Source organism: Petaurus breviceps, unplaced genomic scaffold (assembly GCF_028583685.1).
Source record: "Petaurus breviceps papuanus isolate PSGF00001 unplaced genomic scaffold, PetGlider_PUasm1.0 90650, whole genome shotgun sequence".
In the NCBI taxonomy this organism is placed as follows: Eukaryota; Metazoa; Chordata; class Mammalia; order Diprotodontia; family Petauridae; genus Petaurus; species Petaurus breviceps.
This window is the reverse complement of record NW_027187299.1, coordinates 6,797,085-6,819,492: the sequence shown is the minus strand read 5'-3', so window position 1 is coordinate 6,819,492 and position 22,408 is coordinate 6,797,085. Positions and strand designations below refer to the sequence as shown.

At 35.1% G+C, this 22,408-nt stretch overlaps 1 protein-coding gene across 1 annotated transcript in view; it reads left to right on the top strand.

The window, feature by feature from the left end:
- The window catches only part of NUP133 (nucleoporin 133), an 80,463-nt gene that overhangs the window by 24,436 nt on the left and 33,619 nt on the right, over positions 1-22,408 (top strand). Inside the window, exons 12-19 of the mRNA XM_069064885.1 lie at positions 1,179-1,270; positions 7,923-8,086; positions 9,543-9,637; positions 12,289-12,513; positions 14,973-15,095; positions 19,710-19,809; positions 21,038-21,289; positions 21,891-22,024. Coding sequence (XP_068920986.1) covers positions 1,179-1,270; positions 7,923-8,086; positions 9,543-9,637; positions 12,289-12,513; positions 14,973-15,095; positions 19,710-19,809; positions 21,038-21,289; positions 21,891-22,024 — 1,185 coding nt within the window. The remainder of the gene's footprint in view (positions 1-1,178; positions 1,271-7,922; positions 8,087-9,542; positions 9,638-12,288; positions 12,514-14,972; positions 15,096-19,709; positions 19,810-21,037; positions 21,290-21,890; positions 22,025-22,408) is intronic.

The following is a 22,408-nucleotide window of genomic DNA, read 5'->3' as shown; positions in this document are numbered from 1 at the left end:
TCCTTTTTTCCTTAATCATCTTTGGAAATAGATGTAGTAGTGGTATTTCTGGATCAAAGAGTATAGGTAGTTTAATACTCTTTGGCCATAATTCCAGATTGCTCTCCAAAATGGTTGCATCAGTTCACAATTCCACCAACAACAAATTAGTGTCCCAATTTTTCCACATACCCTCCAACATTTGTCACATTCCCCTTCAATCATTTTAGCCAGTCTGGCCAGTGTAAAAATGATATCTCGAGGTATTAGTTTGTATTTCTCTAATTAGTAATTGATAAATGGTCAAAGCATAGGAATAGGCAGTTTTCCAATGAAGAAATCAAAACAATTTACATTGTCATATAAAAAAAAGGTTTGATATTTAAGGTCCTACACACCCTAGTTCCAGCCTACCTTTCCAGCCGTATTCACATTTCTTTTCTTCATGTACTCTGTTCCAGCCAAACTAGATATTTTCTGAACTTGGAATGCCATATCTTGCCTCCATGCCTTCACACCAACTATCCTTTATGCCTAGAATAGCCATAGGATCAAAGATTTAAAGCTGGAAGAGATGTGAGGAATCATCTAGTGTCTAACTGTATTGTTTTACAGATGAGGCCCAGTGAAGTACAGTGAGTTTCTCAAGTCCACACAGAAAGTAAATATCAAAGCTAGGATGTGAACATAAGTCTTTACATTTCTTTTTCTAAAATATCACATTTTTTTCTACACGATGCCTTTTTGGAATGCCCTCCCTCCTCTTTTCTGCCTATTAGAATCTTATATTTCATTTAAGCTCAGTTTAGAATATGTTCTCTAATCCCCCTCTAGCCGAAAGCTTTCTCTCCTTAATTTTCTTCTAGTTCTATTTGTGATCTCTAATTTGTCCCAATACTCTTATCAGATATATCCCCACTGGTAGATTCAACCACTTTGAGAGTAGCAACCGCTGTTTTTATCTTTCTGTCTCTGTTAATTAGCATTGTTCCTACACAAAATAAGTTCTTAATAAATGATTATTGAATTAAATTAAGATTGGCATTGCTTAGTTTGCTTTTATAAATAATTCAAACCTACAGGTATGTTCTGCACATGTTAGGACATTATTTTTGTTGTGAGTCTGTATGTTGTTATTTATTCCAACAACTTTAAATGTACTATTGATTCCATCTCCAAAATATAATTTGTTATTCCAGAGTCCAGTTTTTGAAAACAATGCAAAAATGGATATCATAGCACAAGAAGACAAGACAAGATTGCTAAAAGCTGCTTTTCTCCAATACTGCAGGTATAAAATATTTGTGAAGCATGATTGTAAGTCCCAGGATAAATTTTATTTCAATATACCACTTAAAGAAAACCCCCAAAAAACTTAGCAATGGGAGAATCAGGATAGGGTGAAGAAGAAAGTAATGAATTTGGAATTCAAAGGCCTTAATTGGCATCCCAGATCTGCTACCTTGGGAGATCACATGATCCTGTAACAGTCAGACCCTTAAAAGGTAAGAGTTAGAGGTTTTACTAATGACACTGAATTGTGACTTTGAGCTTTGCAGTATTGCGGGGGTAGGAATGGTCTGTTTATGCATATTTTAAAACCGTGCAAATTGCAGCAGATTAATGTACTCTGATGTGAAATTGAAAAAAAAACTTACGTTTTCTTTCCTAGGAAGAAGATGTAATAATGGTCTTCAGAGTGTATTTGAATAATTTTTTAGTGAATATATTTGATTCTTGATTCTAATTATGACTTTGTCCTAGTGAGGTATGTGACCATGAACAAATCTAACCTCTCAACGTTGTTTTGCTGTCTGTAAAATAAGAGGGCTGGGCTAGATTAAAGGTTTTTTTTGCCAGTAGATTAGGAACTACTAGATGTATTAGATCTGAGAACCTTACTTTGTAGTTCCCCAAGCCAATTTCTATTATTATACCTTACCCCATGTGCCCCTCTCAGTGAATGAAGAGATTTTCAGGAGAGAAAGAGTATAGTAGTCAATTCTGTCCCGTTCTTTGTGCTGGTCAGAGACTTTAATGTTAGTGTGTACCCATGTATGAAGGCATACTCTTGTGATTTCAGGGTTTCTAGAAAATGTAAAATAGTTCTCTATTCTCCCCTTCCTCTATGCTTCCCCCCAAAAAAATTTTTTTGGGAATCCCTGGGCTAGCATTCTAATGTACTTACCATTCTGAAGTTCTTGCTTGTTTATATTATCTTTCATACTATTTTCGTAGCTGTGTTCAGTCTTCTGGTCAGTAGGGGGGGCAATGAGACAAGTCTTTTCTGTTTTAAAAGACCCAGCCCTTAAGCTGTGGTTCCTAGTTTTTCCCTCATCTGGCCATCCATATGTGTCGTAAAGATGTTGTGACTTCATTGCAAAAGTTCTGGCAGATTTTCAGTAACCCAAGTCAGGTTGGAAAGGGATCACAGAATTTCAGAGCTTAAAGGGACATTAGAGATCTTATAGTTCAGTCCTCTTATGTTACAGATGAGGAAACTTGAGGCCCAATGATTTTACCAAAAGACATAGAACTAAATAGTGGCATAACTGGGACCAAAATCTAAGCCTTCAAATTCTCATTTGAGTGCTTTTCTCTTGGGACTATACTGATAATAATGTGGCACATCACTTCATAACGAATCCTAATTTACTGGAGGCCTCAGAATGCTGCATTATCAGGAGCAGCATACATCCTATGATAACATAACAAGACCCTAACTTACTAGTCTTTGCATTCTTTACAACACTTAGTATAATAGTAGTAGGTACTCACTGTTGAGTAAATGAACAATCCTTGTGCCATGCCTATCCCTTTATGCTTCACAGAATACTACAGGGTCTTGAGGTTTGAGTAAGAGAATAAGATGGTTTAGACTTGTAACCTTCTGTGTTAGGAATTCTCACAAATATTTCTTCCACTGAATGAGATTGACAACTGTAAGTTATACCTTTTGTTTTCTGGGGCTTTGAGAGGTTATATGACTTATTTATGACACACTGCTGTTATGTATCAGAGGTTTGACTCAAAATCCAGGTCTTTCTGATTCTAGCACCAGCTCTCTATCCACTGCACTGTGATTGTAGTCATAGCATTTAAGAAGTAGGCATTGATAGAGTTAGGACATTTTAAGAGATGCTCTGATTCCACTGTCTGATTTCCTTTATTTATTTATTTAGAAATGATTTTTATTTTGTTAAATATTTCCCAGTTATACATAAAAAATTTTTTAATACTCATTAAAAAAAATTAGGCTTCAAATTCTCTCCTTCAGGCCCCTCCCCCTACTTTTACAAGATAAATAATCTAATGTTGATTATACATGTACAAAATATAGTTCCATATTAGACATATTAGGAAAGAAAATAGAAACAAAATAAAGTAATAAAAATAAAGTGGAAAAAAGTATACTTCACTCTGCATTTAGTGTTCATCAATTCTCTCTCTGAAGGTGAATAGAATCTTTCATCATGGGTCCTTTAGAAATGTCTTGGATTATTGTCTTGACCAGAGTGTCTAAATTTTTCACAGTTGCTCATCTTATAATATTGCTGTTACTGTGTACAGTTTTCTCCTGGTTCTGCTTACTTCACTTTGCATCAGTTCATATAAATCTCAGATTTTTTTCTGAAAGCATCCTGCTTGTCATTTCTTAGAGCACAATAATTTTTTATCAGTCATATACCACAACTTGTTCAGCCATTCACTAAATAATGGGCATCTGTTTTATTTTATTTTTTGTATAATCAGTTCCTAGTTTTGTTTATTCAGTGGGTTTTTTTTAACTTTCAATTTTATTAATTTCTCCTTTGATTTTTAGGATTTCTGTTTTGGTGTTTAATTGGGGATTTTAAATTTGTTCCTTTTCAAGTTTTTTTGGTTGCATGCCCAATTCATTGCTATGCTCTTTTGCTCTTTCCCTTTTTTATTGATGTACACATTTAGAGATAGAAATTTTCCCCTAAGTACTTACTGCTTTGGCTGCATCCTACAAATCTTGGAATGTTGTCTGTTGTCATTCTCTTTAATAATATAATTTTAATAAATAATTTCATTAATTATTGTCTCTGTGATTAGTTCTTTGATCAACTCCTTTAGTATTAGCTTGTTTTGTTTCCAATTAAATTCTAATCTATGCTTCCATAGTCTTTTATTAAATATAACTTTGCATTATGGACTTTAAAAGTTGAACTTAATATTTCTGCTTTTCTGCCTTTGGTTGTGAGTTGTGGATACCCTAATTCAGTTAGTTTTTGTGAAGGTGCCCTGTACAGTTGAAGAAAAGGTATCCTCCTTTCTATTCCCATTGTTTTCCCCAGAAATCTTTTCAAAGATTCTGTCTCTTTGACTTCTTCCTTATTCATTTTATAGTTAGATAGCTCTGAGAGGGGAAGTTGTCATCCCTCATTAGTATAGTTTTATTGTCTATTTTCTCCTATAATTCATTTAACTTTTCCTTTAAGAATTTGAATGCAGTGCCATTTGGTTTATATATGTTAAGTATTGATATTTCTTCTTTGTCTATAGTTTCTTTTTATAAAGTGTAGTTTCCCTGCTTGTCTTTTTCAGTTAGCTCTGTTTTTCTTCCCTGTCACCATAGTAGCTTTTTGTGGTCAGGTTCTTTTTTTTGTTTGCTCATTTTCCCACCCTGTTTCTGTATTTTGGAATTTATTAGACTTTATTCCAGGTGTGATGGGTGGAGGGGCACTTTATCAAGCTTCAGACTTTTTCTCACTGCTGTTTTAGTGGAAGTTCTGGGGATTTGGAGGTTTTGGGTACTTTCTAGGTAGTGTAATCTATGACCCAGAAGCATAGGCAGTGATGTTGCTAAACAGTCTGGTCCTACCTAGCACCAAAGTCCCCTGTAGTCTCTTTCTGACCAATTACCAGGTCCCTTTACTATTTCTGGCTTGGTAGCTCCCAAACTGCTGCTGCTTCTGTTGCCACTACCTAGTCTTAACAGTGGTGTTTCATCTATATAGGTACCGGGCCAGCCTTTGCCCTGTGTCATAGATCTCTCTTCCTGAATTCCTAAGTTGTCTTGGGTTGGAAGAATGTCTTACCTTTTAACTCTGCCAGTCCAGAATTCTATTTGAAGCATTATTTTAACGTTGTTTGGAGCAGAATGTTTAGAGGGCTCTGATTTCTTTTAAAGGTAAAATTGATATCATTGCAAATTGCTTTTTTAAATAGTTGAAAATGGAATTATTTCAATTGTACATTATGTCTTTTTTTCATTATTAATTTTCTTGCTTCTTACCAATTCTGATCTTTGCGCCGACAGTTCTGAACTATATGCAGATAGCTGACTTATGGATGATTCTCACTTCCTATATTTTAAACTATAATCCGTTTCTTTCTTTTTGTGATATTGTTTGTGCATACAACAGCCAGCATATGCCAGCTAATTTCTTGAAGAAAGTGTTCATGATGTAAAGACATGAGACTTCTTTGTAATCTACACTGCTTTGGTCTCTCTTCCACCTCACCTTTTTTTTTGAATCATGCTATTTCTTACCATCCTATCCTTTCCCTTCGTTTTTATTGAAGTCATTAAGTGTGCCGATTTTATTTAGAGGGTGATAGCAAGTTCTTCATAAGAGTTCTCTACTTCTTTTTTCTTAGCAACTAATGTTGGTGCACGAGTTACAAAAATAAAACAGTCCCTGCCCCTTTGGAGCTTATGTTCTGTCTGCAAAGATAATGCATATACATTTGTAAATATATATTATATACATACACACATACCCATATTAATATATATGTGAGTATATACACTCAGTCTCTTGCTATAGCTGAAGGAGAGAAAAAGATATTCAAGGTATAGAAAAATTCTCAGATTTTAATTTATACCCAAAAAAGCTTTTTTGTGCCTATTCTCTCATCTATTAAAAAAATCTGAGTATTTCTATACTTAGGAGGGTATTAGTAAAGAACAAGCAAACTTTTATAAGCAGTGTTCAACCATGGACTACATCTTTCCATGCTCTAATTATGTTTGCACCTATTGTATACTCTCAGTAGAATGGAAGTTCCCTAAGGACAAGAAGGACTTTCATTTTCGTCTCTGTGTCCCTGGGGTCATGATCTCCCCACTACTATAAGGAATGTGAGAAAGACTTTGTGGAGAACTTTAAATTTAAAAAATTAGCAATGATATTAGCAAATAGACCACAGAAATTGCATGAATACTAATTATAAAAATTTTATGCCAAAGTTTAACCATTGTAAATCTATCACTACAATAAGAAGATCTCAGAAAGCTCGTTAGATAGCAATATTTGACCTATTTACCAAGCAGAGATAGCAGCCATGGGCAATATCAATTTAGAATATAGCCTTGTTTGTAGAATTTTATGAATTAAGACAATGGAGAGATAGTAATTATATTGACTCATAAATCCAAGAATCTGGAGAGTAAAGCTTATTTAAAGAAATCATGGCTAGAAATTCAGCTAAGCAAAGTTATTCCCTAGGGCATTTAAGGCTGAAAATGTATAGAGGACAGTATACAGAAGAAAAGTGAAAAAGATCTGTAAAGATTACTATAGCACATTTTTTTTAATCATCAAAGACAGTGGAACAGTCACACTAGGACTCTAATACCGCAGTCCTGAAAGTGCTTATCAAGATGATAGGAATTTCACTAAATAGAACAATTGCACTGTCATACTGGGAGAGACAAAATTATGAGAGCATCAAGGGATAAATATGTAAGGTAATAGAAAGATATTCAAGGTTTGGAAAAATTCTGATTTTATACCAAAAAAAAAAACCCCTTACTGTATGCCTGCTTTTCCATCTATAAAAAAATCTTCCCGACCATTATCTTTATTTAGGAGGGTATTAGTAAGGAGCATGCAAGATTTCATAAACGATATTCAACCATGGACTGCATCTTTACCATTTTTCAGTTGACTGAAAGATGTAGAGACTATAAGATCCCATTGTGTTTATTGTTTGATGATTATGAAAAAGCATTCGAGTCAGAGAGCAAAACACTTTTCCCCAGCAAGGTGTTTCTGATTCATATATTAAAATCATTCATTATTTTATCCCTGAATGTCTAATCACAAGGTTTTTTTCGCCTTTTAAATTAGGCTTTTTTAAAAGTAGTTTATGTTCCATTTTATTTGCCCAGGGAAAATATATTTCTGCATTTTGGTTTTTTTGAGACTGTTTTTGAGAAGTGGTAAATTCGAATAAGACACCAAGTTCTGAGCATGATCTGTTTATTAGTAAAGTGTGAATTTACCAGTAAATAGGATCTCAGCTTCTTCAGCAAAGCTGAGACCCCCAAGAGGGAGAATGGTGACCCTTTTTATATTTTTTAGGCAAGTGCAGAACGAAGAACAGGGCTTCATAAGTGGAGAATAAGTTATGATTGGTTAAAAGAATTTGACATCATAAATGGTGAAGTCAGTATGATTAGTTACAGAGCTGAGGCATGGGGAATGAGGGGCCAGCAACAATCCCCTCCTTCCTTCCTGTGACTAAGAAATGTTTATTGTTTTAGTCCCCCTGCAAAATTAGCGATAATGGACCAGAGTTCTTTGAAGGATAGCTGAGTACTGTAAAAGGACTAGACCAGATTCCTTGGTGTCCACCTGCATCCTTCAAGGATAATAGATTTCCTTGAGGCAAGACTAGAACAGTGATTAGCAGGAGAACTGAACTTCTAAACTTAGTGCATAGGCAAAGAAACAAATGTGCCAAGAACAATCATGCAAAATGGGGCAGTAATACAGAATTGACTCAGTTACAGAATAGAATCAATATTGAAATGATACCAAATCAATTTAATTTCTTCAGAATTATTCTCTTAATCATATTGGACATCTGTTGACTTCTTACATTTATTTGTTCCTTCAGTGAAGGAAATCTAATGGGTGGTTATTTATATACCTATGTAATTTTAAACCTTTCCAATTTTATTGCAGAAAAGATCTAGTTCATGCTCAGATCATGGTTGATGAACTGTTTTCATCTCATTCTGATTCGGATTCTGACATTCAGCTAGATAGAACAGTGACCCAAATCAGTGTTGACTTGGTGGATGACTACCCAGCTTCTGATCCACGATGGGCTGAATCTGTCCCTGAGGGTAAGAAAATTAAAAACAAGCTTTTAACGTTGGTATTAATGTTAGGGAAGAAGGAAAGGGGAGTATTTTAGTTTTCTTTTATAAAAAATTGCAGTAGTAACCACCGTTATATCAATTTATGAAATCACAAGACATAATAGTCATTGAGTTTTTATTAAGTGCCTCTTTCCTATGTGCCAGGCTCAGTGCTAAGCCCTTGGAATACAAAAAAAGCAAAAAGCAGTTCCTGTCCTCAAGGATCTCTCAATCCAGTTGTGGAGACAGTATGCAAATATCTATGCGCACACAGGATAAATAGGAAATAACAAACAGAGGGAAGTTACTAGAATTAATTTGGGAAAGGCTTTCTTAGAAGATGGGATTTTAGCTGTGATTTCAATGGAGCCAGGGAAACCAGGAGGTGTAAATGATGAGGGAGTGGGGGATAGCCAGTCAAAATGTCCAGAGCTAAGAGATTAGTGTGTCTTGTTTGATGAACAACAAAGAGGACAGTGTCACTGTATATGATCATATTTTTATTTTTTCCCTTGTATTAAGAGTTATGATATTCCCAGGTGCAAAACCATCCTTACATTCTACTTATAAATTCTATTTCATCCTAGTGGAGTTTTTTTTAAACATGTATTATTATATTCTATTTGCAGATATTTTATTTAGTATTTTATATCAGTATAAATTAGTGCCAGTAGTCAATGGTTTTCTTTCTCAACATTGTTTTCAGTTTAGGGATCAACATCTTGTTTACTCAGGGAAGGAACTGGGTAGTTTACCATATCTTTCTATGTTTTGAATAAGCTTTATTAATGTGGGGGTTATAATGTACTGTAAAAGTTTGGCAGAATTTGCTTTTGAATATCTGGACTGTACTGGGTCTAGTATCTTTTTCGCAGGTCAGTTCTAAAATCTGCTAACTATGCTGTCTTGAGGAAATATATTTACATCAACTTTTTTTCATTTTTTAAAGTAGATTGTTAACTATAATTTTCAGATATTTGGCATATGAGATCAAGAACTAAATAATGAATTTAAAGTGATTATTGCTCTCAAATGACATATAAAACACTGTCAGAGTTTGCATTGTAGTTTTACTTTTAAGTAGTTTCCACTGCTAAAATTAAGAAAATTGAGCATACATACTTGCTTCCCATTTTCTATAGCTGTCAGTCTTTAAATGGTATAAGTGATTAAACTTTTTTAGTGAAATGATTATGCAAAAATATTAAAGGGAGGATCTCTCCGTTTTAGAATGTTTTAAAAAGTGGAATCAGAGTCCAAACAAAGAATTATTTTGGTCTCAAAAATGGTCCTTTAAATTTTAAAATTTTTGGATGTTGTTGCCAACAGTTGTCTTTCTATGTGCCTCATGCCTGATTTTTTTCTTGCCTTTTTTTTTATTAACAGTAACATAAAATTAGAACATGCTCAGTATTCAAATTGTATCATTATGTTTTAACAGAAGCACCAGGATTCAGTAATACATCACTTATTATTCTTCATCAACTAGAAGACAAGATGAAAGCCCATTGTTTCCTTATGGATTTTATTCATCAAGTAAGAGTCTAAATTGTTAAGAACTTCAAATACTCAGGACCAAAACACTCCTGGAGACATGTGGGTTTACCACATCTTTTTAAACAAATGTTTTATTAATACTTTAAAAAATCAGTACTGTCATTTCCCAGTATCTTTCTCCTTCCTTCCTCCCCCCCTGCAATAGATCTCTTTCTTGTAACAAAGAAATGCCGTTAAAACAAACTGACATATTGACTGTGTCCGACAGCATATACCTCATTCAGCCCTTACACTCCACCTCCATTCTACTGAGAGCAGAGAGGTACATTTCATTGTTAGTCTCCTGGAGGCAGATTAGTAATTGTATTGATCTGAATTCTAATGTCCTTTAATGTTTCTCTCTCTGTCACTGTGGTCATTGTGTATGTGTTCTCTTGGTTCTACTTTTTTGCTTCACTCAGTGTCAGTTCATACAAGTCTTCCCAAGTTTCTGAGTTCATATTGTTTCTTATGGCATAATACTCTATTATATTCAAATGCCAAATTTTAACTATCCATTATTTCTAGTTTTTTGCTACCACAAGAGTGCTATATTTATAGTATGTATTTGTGTTTCTGTTGTTGATTTCCCTGGAGTATGTACTAGATATATATACTCTAGTAGAAAAATTATTGGATCAAAGCTTATGAATAATTTAGAGGTTTTTCACACATAGTTCCAAATTGTTTTCCAGAGTTGTTAGACTATTCAAAACTCCTTGTACTAGTCAGTAGTGCTAATGTGCCTGTCTTCTAGTTATCCTTCCAACATTGTCTTATTTTTTTTGTCTTGTTTTTTGTCATTGTCTTGTTTTTTTAAAAACATTTTTGCCTGTTTAATAGTCATGAGGTACTGTAGTTTTCTTCCAGTACATTCAGTGAAGACAATGGAAAATCTAATCCCCTTAAAGTATTTTATTGAGAACACTGCCATTGTGGGTATTATCTGTAATCATACATGAATAATATCCTATATTTTCTGTATTTAAGAAAAAATTCGGGGAGGAACTTTCTAACATAAATATAACTTTGAAATTTAGGAGGGTGACTTAAGAAAAATTGATTTACTAAGGAATATATGACAAAAGTCATATTTATATAATTCTTTAAAGTTTGCCAAATATTCTCATAACATCTATACAATTGGTATGAACGTTATTATTTTTACTTTATGTATGAAGGACCAAGTTGAGAGAAATTTGCCCAAGGTGACCTAGATAATGAGTCACAGAGGTAGTACTTAAACCTAGTTCTCCAAATCCAGAAATTTGGAGAATTGCTCCAAAGAAGAAATAACTTGTTTGGTCAGATTGTCAGAGATTTTTTAAAAATGGATTAGGAAGAATGTTTACTGCTGGATAGAATTGTCCCACAGTCATTCATAAGCCTCCTTCTAGAAATACCGTGTTTCCCCGATAATAAGACCTATCCTGAAAATAAGCCCTCCCCTTACTGTGTAAGATTCCTCTAAAATAAGCCCTCCTCCGAAAATAAGCCCTACTGAGATTGCTACTGTAGTGAAGGTGATCCCTTGCGCTATGCACCGTCCCCCCCTCTCCCCCCTTGAAACGTGAGCCCGTCATCCTGTTCTTCCTCAGTGATTTGCTTGCTGGTACATTTTTTTGTTCACATTTACCTGTTTATTAAAATTGCTGTCAATGTTCATTAAAATAAGCCCTCCCCTGAAAATAAGCCCTCTGGTGCTTTTCTGTCCAAAAAAATTAATAAGACAGTGTCTTATTATCGGGGAAACACGGTAGTAGCTGCCTTACAAAGGAAAAAAACACTCAAATTCATTAACATAGTTACAATGAGGTTTTGGTTTTTTAAAATTATTGTTAAAGGTCTATTATGGGCTTTCTGCCTTGAATTTTATACTTTTTAAATTTTGAGTTTACTCTGTTTCTTTAGCCCTGGCAAGAGAACTTTAGTGCTGTATTTACTGTACAATTCATCCACTTAACTTTCTGACTTCTAAGCAGGAATTTTTAAGACTTTCACATAAGGATTTACATATATCTGTCATGTTTTACTCTTTTTGTCCTTTGTGTTACACATTCCTTTATGTCATAAGTTGAAGTATCTAAGTATGTTTTTTGTTTATTTTCATTAAATAGATGTACTGAGTACTCTAAACTGAACATGGAAATACAATAAATAGTATAATACAGTTTAACTTCATTATGTGTCTTGAGTGAGTTTCACTTATAAGAATTGTTCACTGCTACAATATAAAAAAATCTTTCATAAAAAAATAAATGTTTTTGTAGATACTGTTGAGTCAAAGATATACCTGAAAATTTAGAACTTCCAAGGCTGTTGCTAAAAGGTGAATAAGTGATAATGTCAGAAGTCAAGGTAAGAAGGAGGCATTGAACCAAGAAGATCTACAAGTTGTAGGAAAGTGTATCTCCAAAAAGAAATTCTGAAGTGTTTCCTCAGGTTGTTTGCCCTTAGGTTTCTTATGATACTTCTGGTAGACTGAGGATGAGAAGCCTCTAAGAGCTCCCAGACCTTGACTGGAAAAGGGTCAGATACTATAAGAATCAAAGGAGATTTCTTGAACTCAGTCTGGATGAAAATTTAACTAGATTTTTAAAATATTAATATAAATCCTTTCTAAGAGCATGTGGTCTATCTTTTTTTACAAGGTTGGTTTATTTGATCGTCTGGGCACTTCTCCATTAAGAGGTATGCCCATGGCAACACGGCTGTTGCTCTGTGAACATGCGGAAAAGTTGTCGGCTGCTATTGTTCTCAAGAACCATCATTCTAAACTTTCTGACCTGGTGAATACTGCTATTTTAAATGCTTTAAACAAAAGAGAACGTGATGTTCCACCAAGTCTTACTCCTGCAGATGTCTTTTTTAGAGAGGTAAGATGTTATCTTTTTTGGTATTTATCTATTTGGTAAAGCTCGAATGTAAATACATGTATAATTGTATATGTAGATATATAATGCAGCATATTACATGTCACATGTAATATATATGCATTTAATATAAAATGCTTATTACTTGAATAAATAAGAAGGGAGAATTTGGGGAGAAAGGTAATGAAATCTATTTTTTTTTTACATGTTGAGTTTGAAATACCTATAGGACATCCAAATCAAGATGATAAAAGGAAGTTGGTGGTGGAGGACTAGACCTTAAGAGAGATATTTTTGCTGGAAATGAAATTCTAGTAGTCATCTGCATAATAATAATGGAATATGGAAGCTCATAAATATGTGAGATAGTATAAATGAAATAAGGGTGCAGCTCTGGACATATTGGTGAGTGGGCACGGCAACAAAGAGGACCAAAAAGAGCAGGCAGATAAATAGAAAGAGAGAACTAAGAGCAAGCAGTGTCAGGAAAATCCAGAGAGGAGAGAAGATCCAAGAGGAGGTGATGAACAGTTGCAAAGATAGGTCAAGAAGGATGAAGATCGATTAAAAAGACTTTTGGATTTAGTAATTAAGAGATCATTGGTAACTTTGGAGAAGACACTTTCAGTTGAATGACAAGGTTTGAAATAAGATTGCAGAGGACTTAGAAGCAAATGATAGGAGAGGAAATGGAGGCATCAAGCTAAAGAATGTAGCAAAGAAGGGGAGGAGTGAAATAGGATGATAGCCAGTAGGGATGGGTGAATTGAGGTATTTTTAAGGATGGAGGGGCATGGGTATTTATATGCAACAGGGAAGGAGCCAGTAGATAGAGATTGAAGATTAGGGAAAGAGTATAAATGATAGTGAGGACAATCTTTTGGAGAAGAAAGGACGGATATGATCGAGGATGCATGTAGAGTAATTGTCCTTGGCAAGGAGATGGCTCATCTCTTTATCCAAGATAGGATTGAAAGAGAGATAAAGGGAGAAGATGACCGAGTGATATAAAATTTGGAGATCACTGTGTTGTGCCTCATTTTTGGGGTGAATTATGAGGCAAATTCCATGGCAGAGAGTTTGGAGGAAAGAATTACTATGAAAGCTTGTGGAGAGGTGAAAAGATTTAGAACAGTGGGATAGTGATATTGATTAAGGAGCAGTAGAATGATTGCCTTGCTGAAGATAGAGCCAAATTGAGATTACATAACAAATTTATAGTGGCCCCATTTGGTAAGGTTTCGTTGTTTCCTCTAGCTCTATTCAGTAGCTCATGGATAGGAGCAAAGGAGACATAAAATATAAACAAAGAAGATATAAGACATAGAGGCAATCTAGGATTGGGGTTTAGTAAGGTATGATTGTGATAGGACAAAGATCAAGGGATTCAAGAGTAGAAGTTAGCATGAATTAGTTCACCAAGGGGTTGAGATACGGAAGAGAGGATAGTGTGTAGCCAATGCAAGGGTGATAACCAAAAAAGAACTGAGAGATTGAGCAAGGTTAGGTGTTCATAAGCTTGGGGAAAGATGGAATGTTTAATGTCTGGAGTATGTTAGGATGTTAATTCTCCAGTGTTTTAAACATTGTGTAAGATAAGTAAGTGGCAAAGTAGCTAGAGTGCTGGAGTTGAAGTTGGAGTTGAAGCAGGAAAATCTGAGTTTAGGTCTTGCCTTAAATACTTACTAGCTGTATGACTTTGAGCAAGTCACTTAATTTCTTCCAGCTTTGATTTCCTCACCTGTAAAATTGACATAATAATAGCACTTACCTCACAGGATTATTGTGAAGGTCAAATGAAAGAATATTTAAAGTGCTTTGCAAAACTTAAAGCACTATATACATATTAGCTATTATTGTTATTTTAAAATTGATTTCTAATATAATTTCTTCTTGGTTTTTGTTAATTTTTTTAAACCATAGATTTGAGTTCTTTGATGTTGGGAACTCATAGTGAGAAACTTCCTCTACCAATATGAATTGGAACCTTCTTTGTAACTTATATAGTGTTAAATATGGTAATGATTTTTATTAATTTACTTTTGTATCCTGCTACTTTAGTCAAGGTAATAATAATCTTTCTTTACTGATTCTCTTGAGTTTTCTTAGTGAATCATCATGTGATCTGAAAATAGGGACAATTTTATATTTATTAACGTTTTACCTTAATTTGTTAATTTCCTTCTCTAATTTTTATAGATGCCAAACAGTAGTTTGTAACTCACCTTACACCACTGTCTGTATTGGGAAAAATTTCCAGTGCTTCTTTACTGCAAATCTGTCTCTTGGTTTTAAATGTATGTTTTTTTTTTATCATATTAAAGAAATAGCTTTTCATGTCTGTGCTTTTTAGGGTGTTTAACATAAATATATGCAGCATTTTGTCACAATATTTTTCTGTATCTCTTGGCAAAAGGTATACCTTAATCTTCATTGTAAATCTTCTGTGTTTCTTTCCACAGGTATCACAGATAGATACCATTTTTGAGTGTTTATTGGAACAAGAAGAACAAATCTTGAAAGATACTCCAATGGAATCTGTTGAATGGGCGCAGGTGGTGGTTAATGTGAACAACATCCTGAAGGTACTAAAACATAGTGCAGTACACTTAAAGGACAAATAAAAAATCTAGATTCCATTAAAGTAAAATATCAAACCAGAAGAGGCTTGTTGTAGAAGTGTAGTTTGGGCTGAGACTTAAAGGAACCAGGAGGCGGAGGTAAGGAAAAAGAGCATTTTGGGATTGGGGACCGTGAGTGTGGAAAGAGAGGAAGAGTTTGGATCCCAGATAGTCCATTCTGGTAACTGTTTCTGAATTTGTGGTTTTAGCCACATATTCATTGTGAGGAGGTTTTTTTTAAGTGATTAACTCTGCATCAGTACTTCACAAAGTCTGTTATTTCCTTACTGTGTGGGTCCTCTTTCCACAATGCCGATTATGCCTCTTCCATATTGTAGATAGGTCCATGCATTCCTAAGGTCAAGAAACCAGGTTACCATCCTACTCGAACTCAGACTTTCCCCTTGAGACAGTCTTAGTCAGTACTGGAAGGTTTTTTAGATTGTTAGGACTCTATTTTCCTGAATGAATACACCCCATTGACTTAACTTTTAAGAGTGCTGGGTACTTCCCCTCAGATTAAACATCACAGTAAGACTTTATTAGAGAAATAGTTATGAATCAAATAACACATTTATTAAACACCTACTATGTTCATGATACTACCAATGAATATTATGTTTAGGCTAAGTTGTTGCTTTATTTTTTCTTGGCATATTAAAATATTTAATTTGGAAAGGAATGTCTAGAATTTTCAAACTTTTCAAAGGTTGATACAAATTAAATATTTACATTTATATTTCTAAGATATTGAAGTCTAATATTTATTCTTATATTATAGTCCTGGACAAAATGGCATTAAATAGAATTGAAGATAGCATAAGCTGTCAGATTGTACCAGGTGTTATATAGAGGGGCTTCACGCTAAAGGTTATTTAATTGTGAAGGCATTGAGGTATCTATTCTTAAGGTATCAAAGGAGAGGAAAATAAGAAAAGTGTAGAAAAAAATTTCATGTTACTTATGCCCAAAAAAAGGACAACTGAGACAAATGGCAACAACTGCCAACCAATATGCTTGCTTTCCCATGTCTGTAAAATATTTGTGAGATTCATTTATGCATGAACTAATAAGGGCATCTTTTTTTTTTGGTAAACTATTCCTTGCTCTCCTTATATTTTATTTTATTTTTGTTTCTTGAAAAGCAATTGGGGTTAAGTGACTTGCTGCAACAAGGTCACACGGCTAGTTTTTATGTTAAGTGTCTGAGTCTGGATTTGGACTCAGGCCCTCCTGACTCCAGGGCCGGTGCTCTATTCACTGCGCCACCTAGCTGCCCCCAGAATTAAGGACATCTTGGTGAGAAGTTTTAAGAAGGAAACAGGTAAACTTTCACAAGCACAGTTCCATAGCAAGGGTTCTTATCCTTTTTTGTTTCATTAATCCATTTGGTAGTCTAGAGAAGCTCTTGAACTCCTTTTCAGACTAATGTTTTTCAATTCATAAAATAAAATACACAGTGTTAAAAAGGATGCCAGTTATGTTGAGATAAAGATACAATTTTCCCCCCACTCAAGTTTATGAAATCTGACTCAGGCCAGACCTTTAGAGGTCCTTGGACCCTAGGCCAAGAATCCCAGTTCCACAGTAATATTCTTTTCCATTTCAGTGTTCTTGGAAAGATATATCCTTGCTGTACTTATTGTTTGATGATTATGAAAAAGCATTTGATTCAGTAGAAAATAATACTGCCTTTGATTTTCTCTTTCAGCAAGATATCAGTCGTCCATACAGCAAAATCACATGAGTCCTTAAAAAAATGTAACAATAGAAATAGCCCTCTTTTAATACCTGGTCATAAATGTCAGACAAGGCATAAAACAGGGAGATTTTTGCCTATCACCTAGATATAGGAAACCTAGAACACATCTAAAGAGAATTTTCATAGGGAGGTCCTCCAGATGTTCCTAAGGTCCTGTGGATGATGTTGTGCTATTTACATCAAGCCCTGAAATATTAAATAACCTAATGGAAAAGAACTGTAACCACCCAAAATAAGTTTGGTCTGACCATATAAACAGGAAAGACCAAGTAGATGAAAAATGTCTATTGTACAGATATGCCATGTGATTAAGTGGACAATTTGAGGTAGTTAGGTGATGTATTAAATAGAGTACCAGACTTGGAGTCAGGAGAAACTGAATTTGATTCCTGCCTTAGATACCTGCTATCACTAATAGCTGACATTTATGTTATGCTTACTATGTGCCAGGAACTTGCTAAGCACTTTACAATTATTAACTCATTTGATGCTGGCAACACCCCTGGGAGGTAGATACTGTTATTATCTCCTCTTTACAGATGAGGAAACTGAAGCAAACAGATTAAGTAACTTGCCCAGGGTCACACAGCTAGTAAGTGTCTTAGGCTGAATTTGAATTCTGGTCTTCCTGACTCCAGGCTTAGCATTCTATCCACTGTACTTTCTAGATGCTCACACTTGGCTGTGTGACTCCAGTCAAGCCAATTAATTTCTTACCCAGTGTTGCTTCTGTAAAATGGGGCTATATTAGCCCCTACCTCCAAGAATTGTTGTGGGGATCAAAAAGAGAGCAAAAATATAAATAAATAAAACTAGGGGAAGAAAGCAGTTAGGCCTGCTTTCAGGAAATTATAAAGTTCTTTGAAAGACCCTTGGCTTCTGGAATCAGGCTTAACTTTTAAAATACAGACATTTCTCACTTTAAGTAAGTGGACCAGTTTGTAGACCTCTGTGTAAAGTGATTTTATATAATGCAAAACTGTCTCTGTGCCCACCCCCATGTCACTTGTTGTTTGTCCTTCTGTTTTTGAAGAGGACCATAGTATCAAGAAAGTGATGTCATGACTTATAATCGAATTGGCTTTAAGTGAGAGAGGGCTGTGCAAAGTCACCAGCCTCACTTTCTCCTTTGGAGTCTGGGTCCAGTAGCAAGATACAAATCAGGACGACTGGAGATGGCCTTGCTACAGTGGGAGACCTTTGCCTTTTTAAGCTGAAGTCTTTCCCAGGTCTCTAACAAAGACATACACAAAATAACACCTTTGTGCTAATCACAAAATGTGCTGAAGTGCAGATATATTAAATGCTATAGCATGATGATAAACAGAATTATGAAAAGAAAGGTAAAGTCAATAATAAAGAATGTACAATACTATATGGTAAAATAAATATAAGTGAGCAAAATGTTACCCCTTCCCCACTCACTGCATCTAGCCTTTATCACTGCTGGTTAGCTGCACAACTTTTTTTTATGATGCTGAGATACCTATGATGAAATTCATTTGGACAGTGGTTCCCTTTTTTCTCTCATATATCTGAGGACAGCAAACAATGTTATCCTCAACTAATCTTTCACAATACTTTACATAAAGTTGAATTTGCATATGAATTTGTGTAAAGTGAGAATTGTCTGTTAATGTATGACTGAGAGACATGTAACACATTAATTTTGAAAGAATTGAAAATGAATATTGGGGGCGGCTAGGTGGCGCAGTGAATAGAGCACCGACCCTGGAGTCAGGAGGACCTGAGTTCAAATGCGGCCTTAGACACTTAACACAAAAACTAGCCATGTGACCTTGGGCAAGTCACATGACCCCAATTGCCCTCCAAAAAGCAAAAAAAAAAAAAGAATATTGTATAGAGGGCAATATATGGGATTTGAATAGGCTGTACCACATACACAGTATAGTGCTTTGAAGAATAGGAATAAAAGTTGTCAATAAGACAGGAAGAAAAGATGAAGTAGTCACGTGATGAGAGTGAGCAGTGTCATACAGGCAGCTCGATTATACCACTGGCGTCTTGATGTCAAGAGAAAGTGAAGCAGATCGCCAACATTTTGGGCTGACCATTTTTGATGAATTTATATGAGGGCATGGACAAGAGCTGCACAGACTTGGCTGGTTTGGCTGACTTGCAATAAGCGTCATTGGAAGGAATATCCACATTGATGAGATCACATCGATTTGAGAATATTCTGGCATATGCACAAAAATATAATCTGTTTAATTTTTAATTAAATTTCTTTGGGGCAGCTGGGTGATGCAGTGAGTAAAGCACCAGCCCTGGAGTCAGGAGGACCTGAGTTTGGATCTGGCATCAGACACTTAACACACACACATAAAAAACTAGCCGTGTAACCTTAGGCAAGTTACTTAGCCCCAATTGCCCTCCAAAAGGCAAAAAAAAAAAATTCTTTGTAAGGTGCTTATATTTCCAGTTTTATGTATTTTTTTTAAAAATTGAAATTCGTGGTAATAGAAATGTAAAGTATAGGGAATTTTTTTCTTCAAGTATACATCTTTTTTTTCTTTTTTTTTTTTTTTTGCTTTTTGAGAGGGCAATTGGGGTTAAGTGACTTGCCCAAAGTCACATGGCTAGTAAGTATATCAAGTGTCTGAGGCCAGATTTGACTCCAGGGTCCTCCTGACTCCAGGACCAGTGCTTTATTCACTGCGCCACCTAGCCACCCCATAAGTACACATATCTTAATAGGTGTTACTAGCATAGTTAGATTTTTTTCTGTTTCAGCTTAAAATAAAAAATATATTGAATTTCCATTTTCAGAAAATGGTAATCTCTTGTTTTCCCAGGATATGCTACAAGCAGCCAGTCAGTATCGTCAAAATAGAAATAACTTATATAGAATGGAAGAACTCACAGAAAAAGAACCTGAATATGTTCCTTGGACAGGTAAGCTTCTAAAAATTAGGCACATGAATCTAGTTTTTATTATTACTTGTTAAAACATTTTATTTCTAATGATTATTTTATCCACGAGTTTATATTTTTCCATAAGCTAGTTTTGTAAAGACAAATTCAAAATTCTACTGCTCCCACCCTTACATGCTTGCTAGGACAGGAACAGCATCACAGTAGCACTAAGTATGAACAGAGAGCTCAGCTAGAGAGAACCGAGGAGCAAAAGAATTGAGGCAGGGGACATATGTTGACAAAGTGTAAAATTTCACTAAGCCTGAGGAAGAGAGCCTAGCATCAAACTGGGGCCAGTTGGAACAGAGATCAAAACTGGGGAAGTATAAATTGTCCAATATGGGAGGATGCAAATATGGCTTTGATATCTATCTAGTCCCCAGGGGAACCATTATCAAAGGGGAAGAAGTCAGAAGGTGAGTCATAGGGAAAAATATGGGGAAAAGAATAAAATTGCCAAAGATCTCAGGAGGAAAAAACCCCAGAGGCTTTAAGCATAACCAGATAACAAGGAAAATAATAATAACAGAAGGGAATATGACCTCCAGATCAGATAAAAGAGTCCAGATATCCAGGTTTAAATATGCAAAAGACAAAGGAAAATGAATTAACACCTGATTAAATGAGGACCCTGTGGATTCCCAAGAGAGCATGGAATCCATCATGGTGTTCTTGAAATATTTAAAAGAGAAATAAGAATTGTGAGAACAGAATTTATGGTCTATACAGCAGAAATTATTGGTTTAGTAGAAAAACTTGAATACATGGTGGCACGTTTCACCAAGGAAACAAAAGAAAGAATGATTGATTGGGAATGGAACTACACAGAAATAAAGGATAATGTAGAAAATGAGGGGGAGAAAGCGGTATCATTAAAAGAAATCCTGGTATATGCTTTTATAAGTAAAATATAGCAGTCTCGAAGGAAGGATGTATAGACAGTTTAAGGATTTTAGGTCCCCAAGAAAAACACTACAAATCAAAAAACCTGTACACTGTAAGGCAAGAAATAATGTAAAAAACTGCCCAGAATTGCTGAACACAGAAAGCAAAGTGCCAATAAAAATGATTTGCCGATCACCTCTAGATATGGTTAGAAACTGGCCTTGAATGCTGTTATTTGAAGCCTGCCTGGTGTAACCATTTAGTTTTTGTGTCTCACACGATTATTTTCTTTTCTGAATTTTTTTTCCTCTTTGATTTGAAGCAACCAGTGGCCCTGCTGGTGTACGAACTGCAATAGTGCGACAACATGGAATTGTTCTGAAGGTGGTTTATCCTCAAGTAGATACCAATCTGAGAAACATCCTGACTGAGCAGCTTGTAGCACTAATTGACTCTTACCTCGATAGTTATGTTTCTCAGCTTAAATCTGTGGACAAACCCAGTGATCAGGAAAGATACAACAATCTGGAAATGGAGTATATTCAGAAAAGAGCAGATATCTTGTCTCCTCTTCGTAAGTACTTGTGTATATTTGCAGAAAGAGAAAGCTACACGTTTACTAAAATTTCTTTGGTTAAATTATTTGCAGCTAGGGCGGCTAGGTGGCGCAGTGAATAGAGCACCGGCCCTGGAGTCAGGAGGACCTGAGTTCAGATTCGGCCTCAGACACAACACACACACACACACACACACACACACACACACACACACACACACAAACTAGCCGTGTGACCTTGGGCAAGTCACTTAACCCCAATTGCCCTCCAGAAAGCAAAAAAAAAAATTATTTGCAGCTTAATGTAATTTCCCTAATTGAAACTAATCATGAATTAACAATAATTTATTTTCCAAATATAATTGGACTGATTGTATCTATCATGAATTTGTATAGCACATGAAATTAAATCCATTAACTAAACTTCTCATTACTTAACAATTTAATTTTAAAATAGATCAGAGATGGACTTACATATAAATTTCTTACAAAGATGAAATTACTGAAAGTACTGAACTCATATAAATATTTCTACCTAAATAGTGCAGTTATGCTTTTCTCTCCAAGTTAACATAAGTAGTTGCTTAACACATTTTTTCTTCTCCTTTTGGTTTAATAGTTTCTCTTGGACAGCACCAGTGGGCTGCTTCTTTAGCAGAGAAATACTGTGACTTTGATATCTTGGTTCAAATGTGTGAGCAAACTGATAACCAGACCAGATTACAACGTTACATGACTCAGTTTGCTGATCAGGTAACCCAGTTTAATATTTACACAGAGAATCTTACAGCATAAGCTCAACATTTTAAATCTAATGTTTGTTTGAAAAGAAAAATAGTATAGCAGAAGTCATTGTGCTTCATGAACACTTATACAGTATGAGAAACTACATATGCATAAAAGGATGCTTAGAGGGAAAATTTTGAGCCTGCTTTTCTCATATTTGACCATCTTCTTAAAGGTTTTCTCTTGTTAGCACTACTAGTTATGTTTAATTGGTTCATGGAACCTAACTGTGTCTTCGAGACACTGAAATTCCCAGTTACATAACAATGCTCCAGCCCCCTAATATTAAACCTTGGTACTTCATTTTAGACTCAGAACTTGGTAGCCCATTAAAAGAAAGTGAATTGTTTT